General features: G+C 46.2%; 1 protein-coding gene across 1 annotated transcript in view; it reads right to left on the bottom strand.

The window, feature by feature from the left end:
* Window positions 1-275: 275 nt before the first annotated feature.
* The window catches only part of LOC119393822 (uncharacterized), a 29,948-nt gene continuing 9,713 nt past the window's right edge, over window positions 276-20,510 (bottom strand). Inside the window, exons 3-8 of the mRNA XM_037661002.2 lie at window positions 8,457-8,592; window positions 6,701-6,834; window positions 4,841-5,042; window positions 3,969-4,102; window positions 3,094-3,382; window positions 276-1,854 (exon numbers count right to left, since the gene is read on the bottom strand). Of these exons, the coding sequence (XP_037516930.1) occupies window positions 1,763-1,854; window positions 3,094-3,382; window positions 3,969-4,102; window positions 4,841-5,042; window positions 6,701-6,834; window positions 8,457-8,592 (987 nt within the window). The 3' untranslated portion in view covers window positions 276-1,762. The remainder of the gene's footprint in view (window positions 1,855-3,093; window positions 3,383-3,968; window positions 4,103-4,840; window positions 5,043-6,700; window positions 6,835-8,456; window positions 8,593-20,510) is intronic.

The following is a 20,510-nucleotide window of genomic DNA, read 5'->3' as shown; positions in this document are numbered from 1 at the left end:
CACGTGATCGGCTGCGGAGAGGCGCCGCGGTTGCGCTCGCTAGAAGCCTTGCCGCTGCGGTACTACGTGACCAGAGGAAGAAGGTTTGAAACACTGTGCGCATACTCTGCAAAACCAAGCTAAACATAGCTTTCGCTCGTGATAACTAGGTTTACAAGAGTTAAACCTCAACCAATTTTTAAGCACATAAAATACATTTAATATTTCTCAAACACATCTGATGTTTCTCTCCTTGTGAATTCTTGGATAACTGCATTTTGTACACAATTCATGCAAGCCATCGGCATTTAAGACCATATATGAGCATGGGGAAATCATGTAGTTTCCTTTATTTACGTGTGATCTTGAAGCTTTGATACAGATGTGATGCAGTGATAAGTGTAGCATAGAGCAAAGGAATGTTAGGACAAGTATAGCGAAGCGCCGTGGTTGTGCTACTGCTTATGAGGACAAATTGCCCGGAAATAGAGAAATGCGAATTCGTTGAGAAATTCCGCTTAAAAACCGTATTCAGAAGAAGATTATGATGGCAGGATAAAAGCAAAAGAATGCAGATACCAGTAAATTACACAAGCTTCTTTAAATAAAGACATGAACATCAGTAAAGTTAGTATTCCAACCTTAGTTTTTAAAGAGTTGGGCACGCAAAACACGAGCAGCACATGCATTGATAATAAATGATGCGTATCTATGTAGTTAACGGATGGCTACAATCAGCACAACTGTCGTTCAATCATTATGCACATATATACAGGCATAACGGCAAGTGAAAGAAACGATGTAAGTACATATCGACTAAGACTAAGCAATTGTGGATACTCAGCGTAATGCATCTGACAGGTAAAATATAAATTTTAATTAACATGCCTATTGTTTTTTTTTTTTTTGCTTATGTCGATAACATGTTACAAGATCTGTTTCTGCGACTGGGAGCAGGCAAAACCAATAAATATCGACACGTTATCTGAATATAAAGCAATATGTATGGTTTGCATTTTCGCCATACGTGAGCTGAAAAACGTCATCCTATACCACAATACCCTTACCAACACAAGGGCTTCGAGAATTCGGCTGTCCAAGACTAAAAGCTGACGCTACAAATTAGATCGTGTTTGGATTGAGCGAAAAGAAGCAGCTTTTAAAGAAAGAATACCTACCATAAGCGTCCCTTTTCACTGAGAGCTTCGGGGATTAAAGACTAGCGAGGAATATAATGCAAAGCCACAACTTTTAAGTTTTTCAAGCGTGCCGAAGTGCGAAAGACTTCCCCTACATTTGAGAAGTGTGTGATTATATGCAGTCGCGACATCGAGCAACCCCCTGCTCTTAATACGTATACCAAGCTATACAAGCACTTTTGCTACAAATTAACATTGCACTAAGACGTCCTTGAACTACTACCGCGATTTGAAGTTTGATTATGAAATGTGCAAATAGCAATGCTGTTCATATTAAACTATTTTGTAAGAGACTACGCTTCCGGCCGATTGCTGCAGCTGTCGAACAATATATTAACACGGGAGATATATCAAGGGCAAATATTGTCGTTCGTCAACAATATTCGCGGCGAAGTTTGCAAGGCACTGAAAAATATACACAACATTGTTTCCGTCCATGATCACATCGCACGTCAAGTCAACGCGAGAAACAGTTGTCGCGTGTGGTAGCTGGGTGTTTCGCACACCGCCAGCGATGTTAACGGATGGACAGATAACACCTCGATAACAGCAGCAGGATACAACTTATCGCCTCGTCATCGTGCTCACCGAGCACACACCACGAACAACGCGGCTGCACAGCTTTGGATGATCCATGCCGCAAACAGCCGTCGAGATGATCCGTTGATGTCCAGCGCTGAAAGAGTACCGTCCAAAGCATCATCAACGTGTTGTGAAGGCTGCAACTATACTCGGGAGGACGGAAAGAAAAGAGCTAAAGATGTAAACGAGAAATTAAGACAGTTAAGGAAGAAAACGGGCGGTTTATTACCCGATACACTAAAATATAGGATTAACGGAAAAGGACGGAGATATGAAACGAAAGGAGAGGAGGGAAGGGAGAAAGAGAAGGGTATGTCAACACATTCCGCATGAATAACGCGTCATTTAGTCAAAGGCAAACGTGCAAGGCATTCATTGTTATGTAAAGGAGCGCAATTGCGTGAGAGCTTCGTGTCCTGAAATGTGTCGGCGTAAAATACAGAGGCTTGTATGACATCGTCTTTTTCCAAAGCTGGCGCATCGGCTGTAACACGATTTGCGGAAGCTGATCCACAGAACATCATGCCGGATTCGCCACTGTCTCGACGGATAACGTACCTGATTATAGCGTCTTCAATATCATTTGCGCACGCCATTAAGTACATTAGAAGGCATTCTGTTTACCTCAAGTTCGGCATGGAGAGCGTTCACTCTTTTCTGTATCGACACAGTATCAGGTAGAAGACGGATGTTCAAGCTGTCAGGGTAAATACGGGGGTACAAATGCATGCGTTGTTCAATGCGGCATTTTCGAAAAGGACCATCTCTTCAATAGATGGCTCAAGCAGCTGACGGGCCAAAGTGCTTGGAGAATTCAAACTGTCCAATAACAATTAGCATGCCTTTCAATTGCCTCGCACCACGTTTTTTTTTTTAGTGCTCGATAACGCTTACTTTTGCCTATGAGGCTATTAATCTGGACCGATACTATATAACTCGGTCACAAGCAAAAAAAAAAAAATGCCAGCTAGACCCCAGCCATCACTGTACCTTCCCGTAGAGAATTTGCATAGACGCTCCATTCAATAGCGCTTACTCATTTTTGTGACGTCATGTACTTCTCGAGTGCTTGACGGATAAATTTCGTCATCGGTGCTCAGCCAAACGTAACGTTTTAGGTAGCAACGACGAACCTTTAGCTCTTCATATGTGTAGTATTTACTTTAGCCGCTCGAACGGAAACCCGCTAGCACGACTGTCTTTCACAGGTGAGGAGCAGGTGTGCCACGGTTCTGTGGGCAGAGCTGACGTTTTTCCTTAGCTTGTAACCGAGTAAAGCAAGTGCATGATATAGGCTAATGGTCAAAAGCCTAAGAAGGACACACCTACACACCTGCAGCATCATAGTGGTTCGAGACGTGCAGACCCGACGAGCGGTGGCTGCTGCTGCCGCCGAGCATGAACTCCTTTTCCGAGTAAGTGCTGTCACTGGGCGAGGCGGAAGAGGACGTCACCAGAGGCGGTCCCTTGCCGTCGTTCTGCAGCGTGGCCGTGCATTTGATGCGCATCTCATCGCGTACGAAGTGTCCGGACCGCACGGTGAACCGCAGACCGAGCGACATCTCTTGGCGGCCGGACTCTAACCGCCGGACTGGGTAGTGGACCAGGTACCGGTTCGACACCTGCAATGCCGAAGTTAGCAGCGTTACCAGTCGCCTGACACGGCTGAAGGGCTCAAAGAATGGCACTGCCAGTTTCTCTTCAGCGCAACAAACTCGACCAGAGCAACGACGCACGGCCTCATCAATGCCAAGTAGGTGCTTTATGTAATAAATGCATGCGTCTGCCGCATATAATATACTGTTCCGTAGGGATTATGTAGTATATAAGTGAAGGCATTGCTCTTCCCCTTATTCTTGTTCTCCAGTTCACGAGAACAAAAGGCAATCTCCCGGCAAACTTTTCAAAGTATACTATGCTGCACCTCAACGGTCGACATTTTATTAATTTTCGTACACGCCACAGTCGTTGTTTCTCTTTTGCTACTGAAACGGAATATTTGAATATGAAAGGAAGAGCACAACACCTAGCTGGGCAACACCGGTGAAGCGTTGTCCTCGTCTTTTCATGTTCCGCGTATTCTGCGCGCTGGTTTATCATGAAATGATGCAAACTTGCGCAGCTTAATGTGATCGTATACATTATAGAAGTATAGCATAGATCAATTTTAACAAGTTCAACGTGAAACAACGTAAACAAGCAACGTGCCTCTTTGTCGTTGAGATGCCACTGTAAGTCGACGGGGCGTCCGTAGCGTGAGTAGCTGCAGGTGACGTTGACCAAGTCGCCGACGTGGTAGCTCTCTTGAGCGCCAGTAATAGAAGGCTTGTCGTCTTCAGACCCTGGAGGAAAATGCCAGCTTCAGACTCTGGCGACTTAAGTGCTCCTTTAGCGGAGAACAGTTTTGTCTCTCTAAAGGCCACGCAAAACAGGGGAAAAAAAGAAACAAAACGAGGAAGGTCACTGCCGGGTGTTTGTCGTTCGCACTTCAGGAATCAAAGGTAAGCGATCAATGCGCAATACCGGTGGGCTTTGTTATATTGTAACTTTGTTTGTTACTTTGTTAATTTGGTGGAAAATGTGGCTCTAGCACAGGCGAGCGCACTGGGGGGCAGGGGGTGGGGGCGCCCCCGCTAATCATCTATCAGGGGCGGCAAGTCGGCCCCATATCTTTACTCTGTCGGACGTGTACCGTCATTGTTTAAAACGCAGTGTTATGACCATGCAGGTTTTTGACGATGATGGTGGTCGAGGACGCCGGATGGTGCATTCCAAGAACTGCTTCCTTCCCAGCTTTACTCCCGGAAAGCACTGTACCAAAGGCCGGCCGTTGAGAGAAGAACCTTATTGCTTCATTTCCATTTTTTTATCCACTGCGAACCTTGTTCTCTCATTCAGACTCGACTAATCCGGGTGGGGGGTCTGCGGTGAGACTTCGCTCACCCTAATGGAGAACCCCTGCGCACATTTATGGGCTCTAGTCCCTGCGTCCTCTGCCGGATGACTACTCCGACGTCAACAAGTTGAAACCGGCTTTCTGGCCGCCAGAACACAGATCTTACGTTCAGCGGTCGCCTTACCGGTGCGCTTGGCGTCCACAGCTACCACGATCTTCTCGCTGGACAGCGAATACGCTCCGGACACCGTAGCGGTGCACTTGAGCTTCATGGTGCCATAGGCGAAGTGTCGGGACTCGGCCTTGAAGGTCAAGCCCAATGAAGAGTGGTACAAGTGGTCCCGGTCGCGGAAGATTGGGTACACTGTCTCGTATTCGGGACGAACCTGTCGAGGTCGAAAGACGAAAATTAGAAAAGCAGTGTGATTTGAGTCGCACTGATTTAAGGATTCGAAAACACTCTCTTATTCCAGTAATTAGAGTTACGTACGTACGTTCGCGTACTTTCGTTCATCTACAAATCATAAATTATGCGCAACAGTGACCTAACCTAATCTCCACTGGCGTACGGGGTCAAACACCCTCCCCCTGAAATTTATCACTTTTGCATCTGTATATATACACGCACACATACAATCGCACGCGCCACCAACATGCATAAAGCATGGTTATACCCCCCCCCCTGCCCCCCCCCCCCAAAATTCTGACTACGCCCTTGTTTATCTCACACACGAAACCATTGGAGTCGGTAGAAAATAATCGAAACATTAGAATCAACGCGCATCTAGAAGAGCATTGTTTAAGGGGTAAAAGATTGGCAGCTTCGTACTGGTAGCGCCAAGACTGAAGGAATATCGGAGCTGGGTGGCCTTCATTGTTTCTCTTTATTTTTATTTTTTATTTTTATTGACATGTTGGCGTACAAATAAGGCGCCGGCTACTCCTTAGCTCTTAGAGGTGTCGAACATCATCATCGTTTTTTAACCCTTAAAGGCCCCTGTTGGGGTATTACATAAAGGAGGAGCTTACATATATAAGAAAAAGGAACGTTCAAACAGTCAGGAATTAAAAGTAAATACAATAAAAGTGATATTTAGAATTAGAACATAGAGCATAACATAGAGCACATATATAGGGTCCCATATTCCCGAGTCTAGTGGTTATGGCGCTCGACTGCTGACCCGCAGGTAGCGGGATCGAATCCCGGCCGCGGCGGCTGCATTTTCGATGGAGGCGAAAATGTCTGAAGCCCGTCTACTTATTTAGGGGCACGTTAAAGAACACCGGGTGGTCGAAATTTCCGGAGCCCTCTACTACGGCGTCTCTCATAATCATACCGTGGTTTTGGGACGTTAAACCCCAGATAAAAAAAAAATTCCAGAACATCAACAGCACATACAATATACAACTTGTTTCTACTCGTTCTCTCTGTTTCTTGTATGTTTTTTCTTCCTGTTGCTTTCTATCTCCTTCTCGCTCTTTCTATTTCTCTTTCTTCCATTCCTTTTCTCTCTCCATGCTTCTTTATCTGCCTTGCTATCTGTCTTTATTTTTCGTGTCCGTTTCTTTCTCTTTCCTCTTTCGGTTTTACTCTCTTTTTCTATCCCTTTTTCATTACCGCGATACTGATCATGAGGGCGCCGTAGTGAAGGGCTCCAGAAATTTGACCATCTGGTGTTCTTCAACGCGCTCTGACATCGCAAAGTATACACGGGCCTCTACCATTTCACCTCCACTGAAATGTGACCGCCGCGACCGGGATCGAACCCGCGATCTTCGGCCAGCAACCGAGCACCGTAACCACTGATGAACCGTGGCGGACAGCATGTAAGTATGTAAGTATGCGTGTGCAATAATTTGCCACGTTTATAGGCCAATGCATAGATCGCGGAAGTTCAGCCTTTTCCGGCCACGTTATCGAAGGCGACGCGATAATGACATAGCGAATATCTTTGTTACTTTCGGAGTTCTATTACGGCGCATTCCTCGGTAGACCAGTGTCATGTGCGAGGCAATGTAATTCCCACGAAGAAACGACACTGACCTGTTCCCCGTTGATGTACCACTTCAGGACAGCTGGTGGCTTTGTCGCGCTTGCGTAGCAAGTGACGTTCACCACGTCTCCGATTCTGTAGTGGGGCTTAGTGCCACGAATCGCAGGACCCTTCCTGGGCAGCACTACAACGAATATGTAGAGATAGATGACAATGAAATAATCTCAAAAGGACAATAAATGGCGCCCAGAAAGTGTGGAAGCCATTGGTTTTTGGTTTTCAATTGCTGCGTAACTGAAAGCATACTGTGCATAGTGCGCTACGTTCCCTCGCCACAGAAATAGGAGATCAACAAAACATAAATGCCTTGTTGTGTACTGCTTGGTCATAATGAAGAAGTATATCTCTGTGCAAGATAAAAGAAAGGCAGAATCAGAGACAGGACAGAGAGCTCTGTCATGTCATTCTTTCTGCTTTCCTTCGTGTATCTCGCGCAGTAAGCTACTTCTTCAGTAATTCGTAACATCTTTTTGTCTTTGAGTTATGTATTACAGGAGAATATACTCCTGTTGAGAACGAACTCTTTAATGGGAACAGTATCATGTATCAATTACCGACGATATTGTTGCTTTGACATTATCTAACGCGCCACTCACTTAACCTTAAAGGCCTGACCACACGTAGCCGTTGCAGCGTGTCAGCGCGCGGCATTTAGACGCGGCGCCGCGCCCTCTCCCTACGGAGGGAGAGGGCGCACGGCTACACGAAGCTGCGCGCCCCCTCTCTCCATAGGGAGAGGGCGCGGCGCCGAGCCTAAAAGCCACGCGCTGACGCGCTGAAAAGTGTACGTGGGGTCAGGCCTTAACCCATATATGCCCAAACTCAGAAAAATAAAAAAAACATTTTTTTTTTCACTATAAGTGTACTTCTACCCTCAAAAGAAAGCACAAGCTCTTTATTTACTGCCAGGTAAACGCAACACTGTTTTTCAAGCCGTCCTATACATATAGGACACTTGGCATTAGGGCTGCTATGTGCGGGTGTGGTAAGCCTCGAGACATTTCACATGCACATCAACATTGCGCTTCTTCCTCTCCATGACGTCTTTCACACAAAGCACGCGTTTGCCCGGAGAAAGCGTTCGGCACGCGGCAGCATGAAAATGTCTAGGCTTGCACACGTTGAGAATGAGGCCTGCTTGATGTGCTGTAGGTGGCGCTAGTCATCAGCTAAAGAAATGGCTATGTTAGAGCACATCAAAGAAGCCTCCTATATGTAGGACACTGGGCATATATGGGTTAAGAATGCTAACAAGCTCTGCACACTGAGAAGGTTTGCGTAGTTGTACATAAGTGTGAGGGACTATGGTGCGCAGTTAGATGTCTGTAATGTGCAGGCATCGGCAATATACCGACGATCGTAGCGACTCTCAACATTATCTTCCAAATCCGTCACGTCGAGTGAAAGTTATCGACAGGCGCTTTTGCAAGCCTAATAAACTTTGCAGATTGCGCAGAATTTTGCTAATAGTTTAAGAATCGATGTGTGTGATAACTCGAATCGTTCTGACTTCCAACGTAACCAAGGAGAATCGCAGCATCAAGGCCAGATAAAGAACTCGGTCACGTCATGCATGTGCGCCAATTTATATAAGCTGCCAATAAATCCATTCATCTAAATCATCCGCAAAATCTGATCTTGCTGGCAATTATCACAGTTTTTTGTTCGACTCTGTCCGGATCTTCGCGAAGTTTCACTTTTTTTTTCGCAGTGTGACTTCGTAACGTGGCATTGCTGTACGCTCACCGTACACCTTGAGCTCCTTTTCGGTACGGACAGTCTCGAAGGATGGCGCGTCGGCCGACACCTCGCACGTGTAGTGGCCCTCCGTCTTCAGGTCCGCCTTCTTCAAGAACAAGCTGCCCGCCGAGCTTCGGCTGACCTGCGCGTGTGTCCGAGAGTAGTGCAGTATAAAAATGCTGTTTAGTTGTACGTAAAATTAAGCAAAATGTAAGGAAGATAATAGCCGACCGTACTGTCCAGCTACATCTGCTAACACATAAACGTCACAAGCATTGGGTCGTGTAAGGGACAGGGAAGGGCTAGGACTAGGACTAAAACTAGGACTTCTAACTAACTAACTAACTAACTAACTAACTAACTAACTAACTAACTAACTAACTAACTAACTAACTAACTAACTAACTAACTAACTAACTAACTAACTAACTAACTAACTAACTAACTAACTAACTAACTAACTAACTAACTAACTAACTAACTAACTAACTAACTAACTAACTAACTAACTAACTAACTAGAAGGAGAGTACAGAGAGCTCAAGGTTTTTACGAGGAGCAGCATATATAGGGAGAGAAGAGAGAAAAGAACATGCAACGAAGTGTGGTGGGCGATGGTATGCACTGCTGCCCCGCATTTGAAGCTTCCTACAGCCCTCTGGCACATTATCTTTAGACTCGTTGCAAAAACAACGCGCATGACCCAAAACAACTTGAACAGTTGCCTAATAAACATTTGCTCGTAGCTCGCATACGTGCACTAGTGAAGCGACCCATACGGGACACAGCTCGGCTACGCTATATTTACTTCCACATATTCCTTTCCCCATGTGTAGGGTAGCAGACTGGACGTAGTCTAGTTCACCTCCCTGCCTTTCTTGTATGTCTTCGCTCTCTCTCTCTCTCTTTCTCTCCTGACTTCAATTTATCATTTCCAACGTTTCTTCGACTCGACGCCATGTAATATAGAAATAGCGTGTAACGTGAACGGACAACAATACTGTCACGCGCCTGTTGAAATGCCTGCCTTCGATTTTGTCCAAGCTCGTTGAAGTGTCTCGGGCAGCTACGAAACATGAACACGAGCCCGTTTTTGCATGCTTCGCTTACTGAACAACAAGAACGACGTTCATTCCTTTCATTTGTATGTACGTGTACATTTCCACGATATATGTACCTTTTGACCAAAGGGTTCGGTGCTTGCAGATGCCCATTCTGCATCTGTTTTACATATTTGCATGTGCCGGAGTGCCGCCACCACTCCTACGCGGTACTTCGCATTCGAAATGGTTTTGTATGCGAGGCTATCGTCACTGATTTGTATTCCGAATTCTCTCGGTCTCAAGATGGTTTATTTTTCTGAGGTTGTACGTTTGCTTCAAACGACATGACTTACAAGGAGGAAAGAAAAAATAAGCATAATAAAGGATTAAAGTGTGACTGCTGGTTCTAATTCCTCAGCTCTCGGTTGTTTTCTGTCAAATAAGTTAACGCGATAAGACAAGAAAGTGCTGCGGTAAATCTACCGGTGTCATTCGAGCACTAATGTGTTTGTTGAGCAGTCCCCTGTGATAACTGTGACTCAGTAAAATAGCCTTAAAAGTTGTGCCTGAGTGCTTGGAAGCTGCAAGAAATATTAAAAAAAAAAACGCGTATACAGCCTATATCACAAAACACTACGAAAAGAGGGATGCCCATGGTTTGAATGTCGATAAACATAGGCATGTGCATTCTCCATAAAGAATAGAGGGGAGGGGGGAGGGGGGAGGGGAGGGAAGAACGGTTTACTGCGGCGCTACGCGCTCTTCCCGACCTCCTGCCGCTGAGACCCTTAAGATCAGAACGCAGCGCAGAGGCAAGGTACTTTAGAAGGAAAGAAGGTCCCCCCCCCCCCGACCCCCTGTGCGCGCGCCTATCTCGATAACGACTGCCTCAAAGCAAAGCAGGTCAAAAGAAGGTAGAGATACATACAAACGTTTTTACACATTGGGAAATAGCAGCAATAAAGGTGCCTTATACTGAGGCACGTTCACGCTGCCATACGGTATGTGGCCACGTCCGTGCGTGCAAAAAAAGAAAAGATGCGCGATGAGCGTGCTGGAGATTTACGCTTTTTCGCTTCCTGCGCGGCGAACAATGCGAACGAGTCCGGCCCATTCGCTTCCTCGGATCGTTTTGCGCACGAGAGAAAGCGCGGGCACACAAATGCGTGAACCAGAGTTCCGACTTGGAGTGCTGCCACGGGGAACAAAGGAAGGGAGCTCGAACGGATCTCTGTTCGCCGGAACGCAAAGCACGCGGCTCGGGATCCCAGCGGACCATCTACCGGCGAGCGCCCCGCGAGAACTTCGTTGCTGGCCCCGGAAAGCCGTCGCGAGCTGGGAAAGTATGCAGGTAAGAAACGGATGCATTTATAACGTACCGGAGCTTTTCGCACTGACGCAGCTCGGCAGCGTTGGGAGAGGAGCTCAGTGATTTCCATATCGAAAAAAAAAAAACGCCAGGCCTGCGCTGAAACCGCAGCACAGTCACAGCGAAAGCTGGAAGAGCGGCGTTTCTAGAGCCCGTTGTAAGCTCTCTTGGGGCTACGATACAAGTACACTAGAAAGGTACCCACTACGCCATAAACCACAATTTTTGTGTAGTTGGGAAGCACCTTCTAAGCCATTATTTGTCATTCTGCGGAGAAGCGAGGCACCAGCTACACGTCTGTAAGGCATTATGTGAACTTTGTTGACGCGACGACTAATGACGATGAAGAATTATGGCTCAGCTCTTTGTAATGGGTTGGAAGCTTTAAACGGCCCACCAGTTAGGTAATTTGCATTGGGTGACGCCCAGTCGCCATTTCCCTCTCCCGTCATGCTGTATAACATACGTTAACATGGGAGAGAGACGGGGGGGGGGTGAAGAACTTTACCGAGACCCCGAGGAAATGGATCATGCGCTTATGGGCTTCCTTGGCAACCAATAGAAGTGCACTTGTGAGGAACCCACTACGCTATAGATCATTGTAATTTTACTGAGACCCCGAGGAAATGGATCATGCGCTTATAGGCTTCCTTGGCAACCAATACCAGTGCACTTGCGAGGAACCCACTACGCTATAAATCATTGTAATTGTTGAGAAGTAGGGCAGCAGGTACTGTGCCACTTTTCGTCATTCTACGCAGAGAGTTGGTACCTGCTAAACGCATGTAAGGCATTATGCGCACTTTAGTGATGCTGTGCCTGATGACGATGAAGAATTATGGCAGAGCCCTTTGTAATGGGTTGGAAGCATTCAACAACCTACTCGTTGCGCTATTCGCATTGTGTGACGCCTGGTTACAGAATTCGCGTTGTGCGACGCTTGGTGCTTATTTTACTCTTCTACCACGCTATATTGCATTTGCTAATGTGGTTCCTTCCCGACTTGAAGCTTGTATAGGACCTTTTTGCAAAGCAGTTTCAAGCACCGGCATGACTCAGAGGTTGAATACTGGGCTCCCACGCAGAGCGCCCAGGTTCGAACCTCGTTCCATCCTGGAATTTTTTTTCTTATTTCGTTTTTTTTTCTTATTTCGAGCGATACTGGTTACGGACACCGGCGGCGGCGGCGGCGGCGGACAACTACGGCGCCAAAAACGGCCGGTGAAATGATCTCATAACAGCTTTCGCTGTAAAAAAAAAAAAACATCCAGCCAGCCATGCCTGAAAGCCGTCGAAAGAGCGAAGCTGGTGCCCCCCTTCGTCAAGCTATTTGCCTTTCTGCTGCCTACGCCGGGGCGGCTTCTTCCTAGGGAGTACGAGCAGTCCTGGCAATTCTGGAAGAGCAAACTCCCGAAGAACCAACAGCCTCCTTTATACTCCACCGAGCTTATCACTGACCTACTTCTCGCATACAACGAACACGAGACAGGACGACGCCAAAACTTCCTCCTTTCTAAAGTCTACTTTTCGCAAACAACTGGGATCTGACGCGCTTTCCGCCTCGCCTCGCCCCTCGTGGCGCGCCTCTCATTAGTTTCCTCTTTCCAACACGCTTCACTCTCGCCCCTCTCGGCAAGGCATATTACCCCCTCCCGACATGCCTCTCTCGGGCCGGCGTAGCCCTCCCCTTCCTACCGAGCCTCACTCTCTCCACACCGCAAGGCCACGTGACCAGCGTTACACAGGCGCCGGCGAAGGGTCAACTAAGAACAGTATCGCTTTAAAAAAATTTCACTGACGATCACGATACTCCCTAATGAGAATTCTTAGAGCAGCTTCGTGTAGGGGCAATGCCAGCTGTGCTTGAGTTTTGGTTATCTGCAGTTGTAGTAATGTAACATTCGTTACATATTAGAGAGTTTGAGAATTGGGGCCCCAAGGAGCTTGGGGATCCAAGAAGCTTTCGAGTCGCCAGGGCGCAAGCGCAGAACCCAAGCCACTCTTGGCCTCTTGCGCTCGCGTTGTCCCAAGACGCAAGAATTGAAAACTAGCGTGGGGCCCCAAGGAGTCTTGGGTCACCAGCGAGAAGACACAGACGCAGCGCGGGCCACGGCGCAGTATGGCCCGCGACTTGCATGATTTTCATTTCGTCACGTGTGGCGCTCCGTGCGCTTGACCCAACGCGCAGCCCGCCTTGGCGCAATTCTCAAACTCTGCTGATCATCCGAACGCAAGCGCAGGCTTCCCAACGCAGCTTGGGACCCAGCGTCTTTGGTCCCCAATTCTCAAACTCTCTATTGCCACAGAAACTGCCAGCGCTCTAGTGCCGCGCACAACACTCGGTGCATTGCAGGCGCCGCGAACCAAGCGAAACGCTGACAGCCCCGTTAGGACTAGCCAGCGCCTGGATAAGTGAAGCCAGCCGCAGTGCACGTGCCAGCCCTGCATACGCACGAGCTCCGACCGAGGAGCCAGCGCGCGTGACGGAAGAAGAAAGCGAGGTTCAGTGGCTCGTGGCTATATCGGTTACGCCGACAACGCCAACGGCGACGCCGCTCAACGCAGGGCGAGAGAAAGGACTGAAACAGAACCCTATACACCGGCTGTCATCTCAACATGGAACAGCTCGCATTTAGCACTGGATGCTACGTGTCCATACTGTTGTTCCAATTATGCAAGCAGATGAATACCATGGATCTTATATGGGCATCTCAAGGAAGGGCTACAATCGGAACGCTCCCGTCTACTACGGCAAGCCGGCGTTCGCTACAGTGACACAACCAGCTATGACCGCTGGATACATGATAGCAGAGTCCACAAGACACTGCGCTTCATACGCAACACCGGTCTAGCAGCGCGCATCTAATACACATATACACACAAAGTATGATGTCTTAAGGGTAATACTATATCGCAATAAAATAAAACAAAAAAGCATCTTGTACTGGGGAATCGTCAAATAGTGCGTGAGCTGTATTTGTAATTACACAGTTTAACTGACACACGGTGGCACTTGCATACTAGCCGACATTAGCAATCGTTCCGCCAGCATCATGCGACGTTAGCCCTCGTTACGCATCATTTAGCCATAATTAGTCAGCCCTAGCCATAAGTTAGCCATCAATAATCAGCCGTATTCATTATTAGCCACCATTTCACTATTAGCCGACGCTGCCCACGTTAGCCAACTCTAGTTTTCACTTAGGCAACACTCACCGACATTATAATAATTGTTAAAATAGAGCGATATGATTATGAAAGACGCTGTAGTGGAGGGCTCCGGAAATTTCGACCACCTGAGGTTCTTTGACGTGCAGCTAAATGTAAGCTCACATGCCTCTAGCGTTTTGCCGCCATCCTAATGCGGCCGCCGCGGGCGGGATTCGATCCCGCGACCTTCGGGTCAGCAGTCGAGCGCCATAACCAGTACACCACCTCGGCAACTGATCACCGACATTAACCTCTTCAGACCCAAAGACCGTTCATGAACATAACTGCTTTTCAGGTCAGTTCTAATGACCAAATGTGGCGTTACGTTGCACTCGCCGGAGTTCAAATTTTTCCACGTGCCTTAAACTCGGCTGTTCATTTCATCAGTAAATGACACTGTATACATTGCTTGATGAAATATTCTGAAACTTTATAAGTATACACATGAGAAATCTTGAATGTGTGCGCAGGATGCACCTCGAGTATACAATAACGGTTAGAAACAGAAAAAAGAAAACAGTGTGTTTGACTTCCTGACGAATTTCTCACTCACCGGTTATGCATTTTCTTGCTTTATTTTCCACCCCTTCAGATTAGAGTCTAAGGACGCAAAAGGTAAGAAATGCCTGACGGGATCTCGGGCCCCTTAATGCAATTACACACACATATTTTTTTTTATTATTATTATTCGGATCTTCAAACACTGGTACGCCCGTGATATGCCCTCACATCCCGTTCTTTCTCTATTATCCTTGAAATGAAAATAACACGCAGTTTGACCAAAAAGGTTGAGTTGTCACCCTTTTCAGGCGACGGCTAGCTTTTTAATTTGGCTATTAGTAGGAATGTAACTTTTCGAAAAAGTTAGAGCATTGCGTTCGACGAGTTAAAGTCCTTAATGTTTGCGGCCTATATCCCACTGCCGGAGTGGAAGCAAATAGACAACGTCTGAGATTCATTTATCAGGTTTTATCTACGTTCTACACGTATACCTTGCGCAAACAGAAAGACGACAGCACTAACACACACACGTCGTACCGTTTTGACCGCGTCTCTCGTGCAATCTTAGTTCCTCGCCGACGTCTGATGAAATGTTCGCGAGTCCCGAAACAGAAAAACTTTTGATTTATTTCTTGTTACGTTCACTCTACTCCTCGCTCTTGCCGAGTCATTCGATTTCTCCCATGAGCCCCTTCTGTTGGGAAAATTCGGTCGCCACGCGATTTCTCTCTTTGACAGCACGGACACAGTGAAAACGTAATTACTTTTTTTTTTCTGTCACGTTTTCAGGAGCGACGTTCAGGCGCAGCTTCACTGACCAAATAATACAAAAATAAATCAAGCAGAAATGAGAGAGAATGTGACATAAAGGGAGGGACATTGGCGAGAGACACTAGAAGAACAGCGTCGCTTCTAGAAGCGTCCCATAGCAACGCCTGTTTTTGTGCAGGTACTGTGTCCGTGTTTTCTTTCTTCTTTCTTTCTTTCTTTCTTTCTTTCTTTCTTTCTTTCTTTCTTTCTTTCTTTCTTTCTTTCTTTCTTTCTTTCTTTCTTTCTTTCTTTCTTTCTTTCTTTCTTTCTTTCTTTCTTTCTTTCTTTCTTTCTTTCTTCTTCTTTCTTTCTTTCTTTCTTTCTTTCTTTCTTTCTTTCTCTCTCTCTTTCTTTCTTTCTTTCTTTCTTAGATCCGAGGCCGAACGGAAACAGGGGCACCCAGGGCGGACGTCGGCAGATAAGAAACGGGAAAACCAGCCAGTGGACATGAAAAGAAAGGTGAACGCAGTAGACGACGATTGACAAACTATTTATCTGCCTTGCTTCTGCCTCATTTCATGGGGGACCGATACCATGTACTCAAGGTGCCCCTATCATGCTAAGTGAATAACGACCTAATAATTAAGTGTCGGAAAGTTACCTTCAAGTAAACGTAATCAGAAGGAATAAAATATAGCATACGCGGAAAGGGGGAAGGGGGGGGGGGGCGATTTGTATATCTAACTAAGCGAGATGTATAGATCTGTAGTAATCTTGAAGCAACTTAAAGAAATTTCGACTGCATAGTTTGCGAGCAGCGACTCAATGACATCCTTAGTTGAACCGAGAACTATAGGACCAGTCTTTTTCTTTGTTTTTTTTTTCTGCTGGCAGTTCCTTTGATGGCCAAGCTTTGCAGGCTGACGAAGAGGCTGAATACAAAGTTAGGTTGAGCAGCGTTTCCAGTTGGGCTAGTAGGTTGTTCACCCTATCGGAGAACAGCACAAAACTCAAACGAAGACGAAGAGAGACACAACGTGGACAGCGCTGTTGCTTTGCGTGCCCTCTTTCAGCCTTTGTCATTGCCAGATTTCTCCACTTTTCACTGAACGATGGACAATGTTGGAGTAAGTTAGCCCAAACGACGACAAAAAGACGAATGATTGGCGCCAGGGAGAAAACGAGTCAGTTGGATTGGATGGAGCTTGTGCGGTATGGCGGTGTCTCAGGTTCTGTCCTAAGGAAGCAATCTTGTGACGATTCAGTGCGGACGCTACACCAGGTACTCTTCGGCGCCAAAAGGCTTCGCTGCAGACAAACATAGAAATTATATGTCTTGGTCGTAACTTTCGACTTGGCCAATGTCATTATTAGCCCACTTTGACAGTGTAGCTATGCCAAACAGGCTCCAGCTCTCAGGGCGCTGCGTCGCGTGCTTGCCTGTAATACGCAGCTATATTGCCTTGAAAGATCTCTTTGCCGTCATAACGATTTCCTTGAGGCAAAGCGGATAAATGAGTAGCGGGGAAAAAGCGGGCTTTATGCTAAGCGACTTCACCCTGAATTTTCCAGTACTATACTCAAATTGAAGCTAAATTAAATTAAAGCATAATCATTGTAACCAGCATTATACTATGGCGCTTCAAGCGTGTGAAGATCAAATCACGAATGATCAGGTGTGCCCCTAACTAAACGTTCAGCCGTTAATTGTCTTGTCTTTTCCCGTTCTTTCTTTCCTGTTTCTTTATACATGGTTTGGCAGAGAGTATCTCGGTTGCACTGTCAAAGAAGTCGCCATTAAGACGGCAGTGATATGAGCAAACTGATTTCGAATACTGCACGACAGTTTTGCAAGTTATTATTAGCTTGTGGAGAATGAGTGGCGCTTCTATAGATTGCTAATTACTTTCGCTTGTGTTTACTGGACTGTCTATTTCGACCGCATTGTCGACAGAATGAACAAAGCTATTGCATTTCCTTCAGTTGCAAGTGCTTTCTCACTTCGTAATTAATGACATCAATAGAAAAAGCTAAGTTCATCGCCGAAATAAATGCAGCAATTGCAGAAAGAGATAGAGATACCTGAGGCAAGCCAATATCTAAAAGGCAATACAGAATCAGAAAATAATACAAATATCGTATTTGCTTCCTAAGTTGCCGAATGTCTCTTACGTGAACGTCCTGCATCCCTCTTAGACGAAAAAAAATAAAGGTTACAAATTACAAAATTAGATTATCTGTAATATGTAATAAACTGACCGCCTTATCGAAATCCCATCATTCCACCGCTATCACGTGCTCGTCTAATCACGCGGAGAACGTTGCATTATTGACAGCATTGCGTCGCTCTTACCGGCTGTGGAAGCTAAAGCATGCCTGTGCTAAAGCCTTTGTGGGCATCAGCAGACTCGACAGCCTGGTTTCAATTATAGGCTTCCGAGACAAATAGGCTTTGCTTCATTGGCGTAGCCAGGGGAGGGGGGAGATGGTTCAAATTCCTTTTTTTTCCGAAATTTTTCAGTTTTGCGTGTGGACATATACACGCACACATACAAGCTCACGTACGAACATACATAAAGGGTGGTTGAAACCCCCATCCCCCCTGCCCCCCCCCCATCCACACCCCCCCAAAAAAAGTTTCTGGATACACCTGCCACGACAATGGGGGACACTTATGCCATGGTACAAAGAATACTCAGGTAATGCGTCACAATGATTAAAAGCAGTCAGCCTCTCATGCAACTTCACAAATGACGTTACAATCTTGAAATAGTATTTCATTAGCAATGATCATTTATGCAGCCTAACTTTGCCTGCTAAATAACGCTGCCTTCACAATAAATAAAAGAATATTATTTGCATTCGTTAGCATTTGACAACAACCTGGACAATTTCACATTGTAGAGGCAACTATACTCGGGGACAACTTTCTGTGGCAATGAAGGGAAAGCTACGGGGGCAGAGCGTCTGCACATGTACTGCTACGCGAAGTAGTCCGGTTTGGCGCGCGTCTCGTAACGCCGTGGAAAGTGATGGCTAGCGTTGCATTTCGACGCAAACGCTGCTCAGCGTCTAAGGTACGGGTAAAAGGCGCGACTTTTTCAAGCACGCAAAAACGTAAAATGCCAACGTATAAAGTAAAAGAAATACAAATATCTCGCTTGTGTACGCTGCGTTCCGTCTCAAAAAGCTACATGTAGAAAATGAAGGAGTATTTTATATATCTCACGCAGAAAATACGGACGCAGTTGTGGGACTACATTAATTAGCGGTAGGATACCTGCATTGTGGCTCTGTAGCTTTCCCTTCATTGCCACAGAAAGTTGTCCCCGAGTATAGAGGTAATGTCTGGGATTGCTATCGTTGTTGTTCCGCAAGTTCCAGCACACTGAATAGTAAATAGCAAATATGTATGTTTCACCTCGAACTCTTAGACACAACACGGGGCATCAATAAAGGACTGCCACCGTGTCCACGGTACAGTATATACACTCTGTACACGGCAACGACGTGTCATTGTTCGGCCTTGTTTTCCCCCAAAACGACGCCTCAGCGACCCTGATCTTGGCTCCGAGCCAGAAGCTACGAATGTCTCTAGCGTGGGTGAGCAAAAGTTTCAGAGGTTACTGCTCCATTCCGCCGCCCTACTTTTCCTTCGCATAATCTAGATTTCTCGACGCGGCTGCCGCCTCAAGGACAGAGTAATGAGGCGAGAAGTTTTCTGAATCGCTCGGTGAGGACGGGACTGTTGTAATAGTGACCGCGGCTGGTATCGCTGCAATCCGGGAAATGACAAAGCAGCGCCATCGTTTACGTTAACGCGTATACGGAAAGCTGTTCGCCCTGTCTCACAACAACATCCCTCATTCGTGCCGAGTCCTTAGCTTTGTTTCACATATCTATAGTCTGTTACAACATAGAAATGAAAAAAATTTAGCGCAGCTTGCCCAAAGTCCCGCAAGGCTGGGACACAGCAGATCTGGTGGGCACCTAGCTGGTCCTCGCTTGGCTTGGCTTGGCTCTTACCCTCCCACCTGTCTCCTTCTCACCCCTTGGTATCCTTTACTATAGACGGCTATGCTTGCTCTCTTTTTTTTAAATCTTTTTTTAGTGCGTATTTCTATCTCTTTCTCTCTATGTCTATTTGTTTTTCTGTCTTTCTATCTTTTTCTGTATATTTCCTTTCTCTAAGAATTTCCCTTTCTTTCTCTTTCTTTCTCTCTCCCTCTGTACTCGTTCTCTCGTCCATCAGAGTTATTGCATCTCACGCCGGACAAATCGGCGCGCGTGTTCTGGGAGCGAAGCGGAAGAGAAAGAAGAAGAGGAAGGCGTTGAATAAGAGGACAAAGAGAGCGCGTGTCGGTTCATGACGACGTAGATTTTCTATCTACGACACACGGCAAACCTCGACCGTAACATCTCGGCTGTAATACAAGCTCCACCAACAGAACAGCGGCGCGCTTGTCAATCACCTAAGTAAAAGAGTCGTGCAAGCTGGTTTTCATTCGAACCGCAAGTACCTCATCCGTTGTAATGTACACCGCGCATATTGAAAACTACATACTCGTCGTTTCTACCTAAAATATCAACTTTGGCTAAGCACTGATCGCAGAACTTTTGATGAAACTGGTCAGGAAGTTCAAGATTTCAACTTAAAACCAGCGCCGCGAAGATGTGTCTGTATGAGAACACGAACTATATGAAACACGCGAAAGGTGCTTGACGTCACGGAAGTAAGCAAGCGCTATTGGATAGGGCATCTATGCAAATTATCTCCGGGTGGGATAGTGACAGCTGTGGGCGGAGCCCATATTTATTCTTAAATTGTAACTGGCTATAGTGCGATGCACTGAGTATCTGAAAACAAGAACCTATAAGTACCTAAACTATATGAATGAGTATTTTGCATAAGAGAAAACAACTTTATTGTCTCTAGAAAACTGCTTTAATCTCTATCTTGTATAACAAGCAATCAACAACAGTCACAGCAAGTAAAACAAACTTGAAACAAGTAGTATAAAAGTTCAACAACGAAAATTTGCAGCAATGAAAAAAATCCACACTGAGTCTGTCGCTCGCTAAGTGTGGATCCAAGTTTATGAAGTAGCAGATTAACGAGTATCGCCGCTTGCAAAATCCGAAAGCCCAATATTTTAAAGGAAGGAACTAGAACTTGAAAATTTTCGTC

This window comes from Rhipicephalus sanguineus, chromosome 5 (genome assembly GCF_013339695.2).
Source record: "Rhipicephalus sanguineus isolate Rsan-2018 chromosome 5, BIME_Rsan_1.4, whole genome shotgun sequence".
Lineage (NCBI taxonomy): Eukaryota > Metazoa > Arthropoda > Arachnida > Ixodida > Ixodidae > Rhipicephalus > Rhipicephalus sanguineus.
This window is presented reverse-complemented; position numbering and strand designations above follow the sequence as displayed.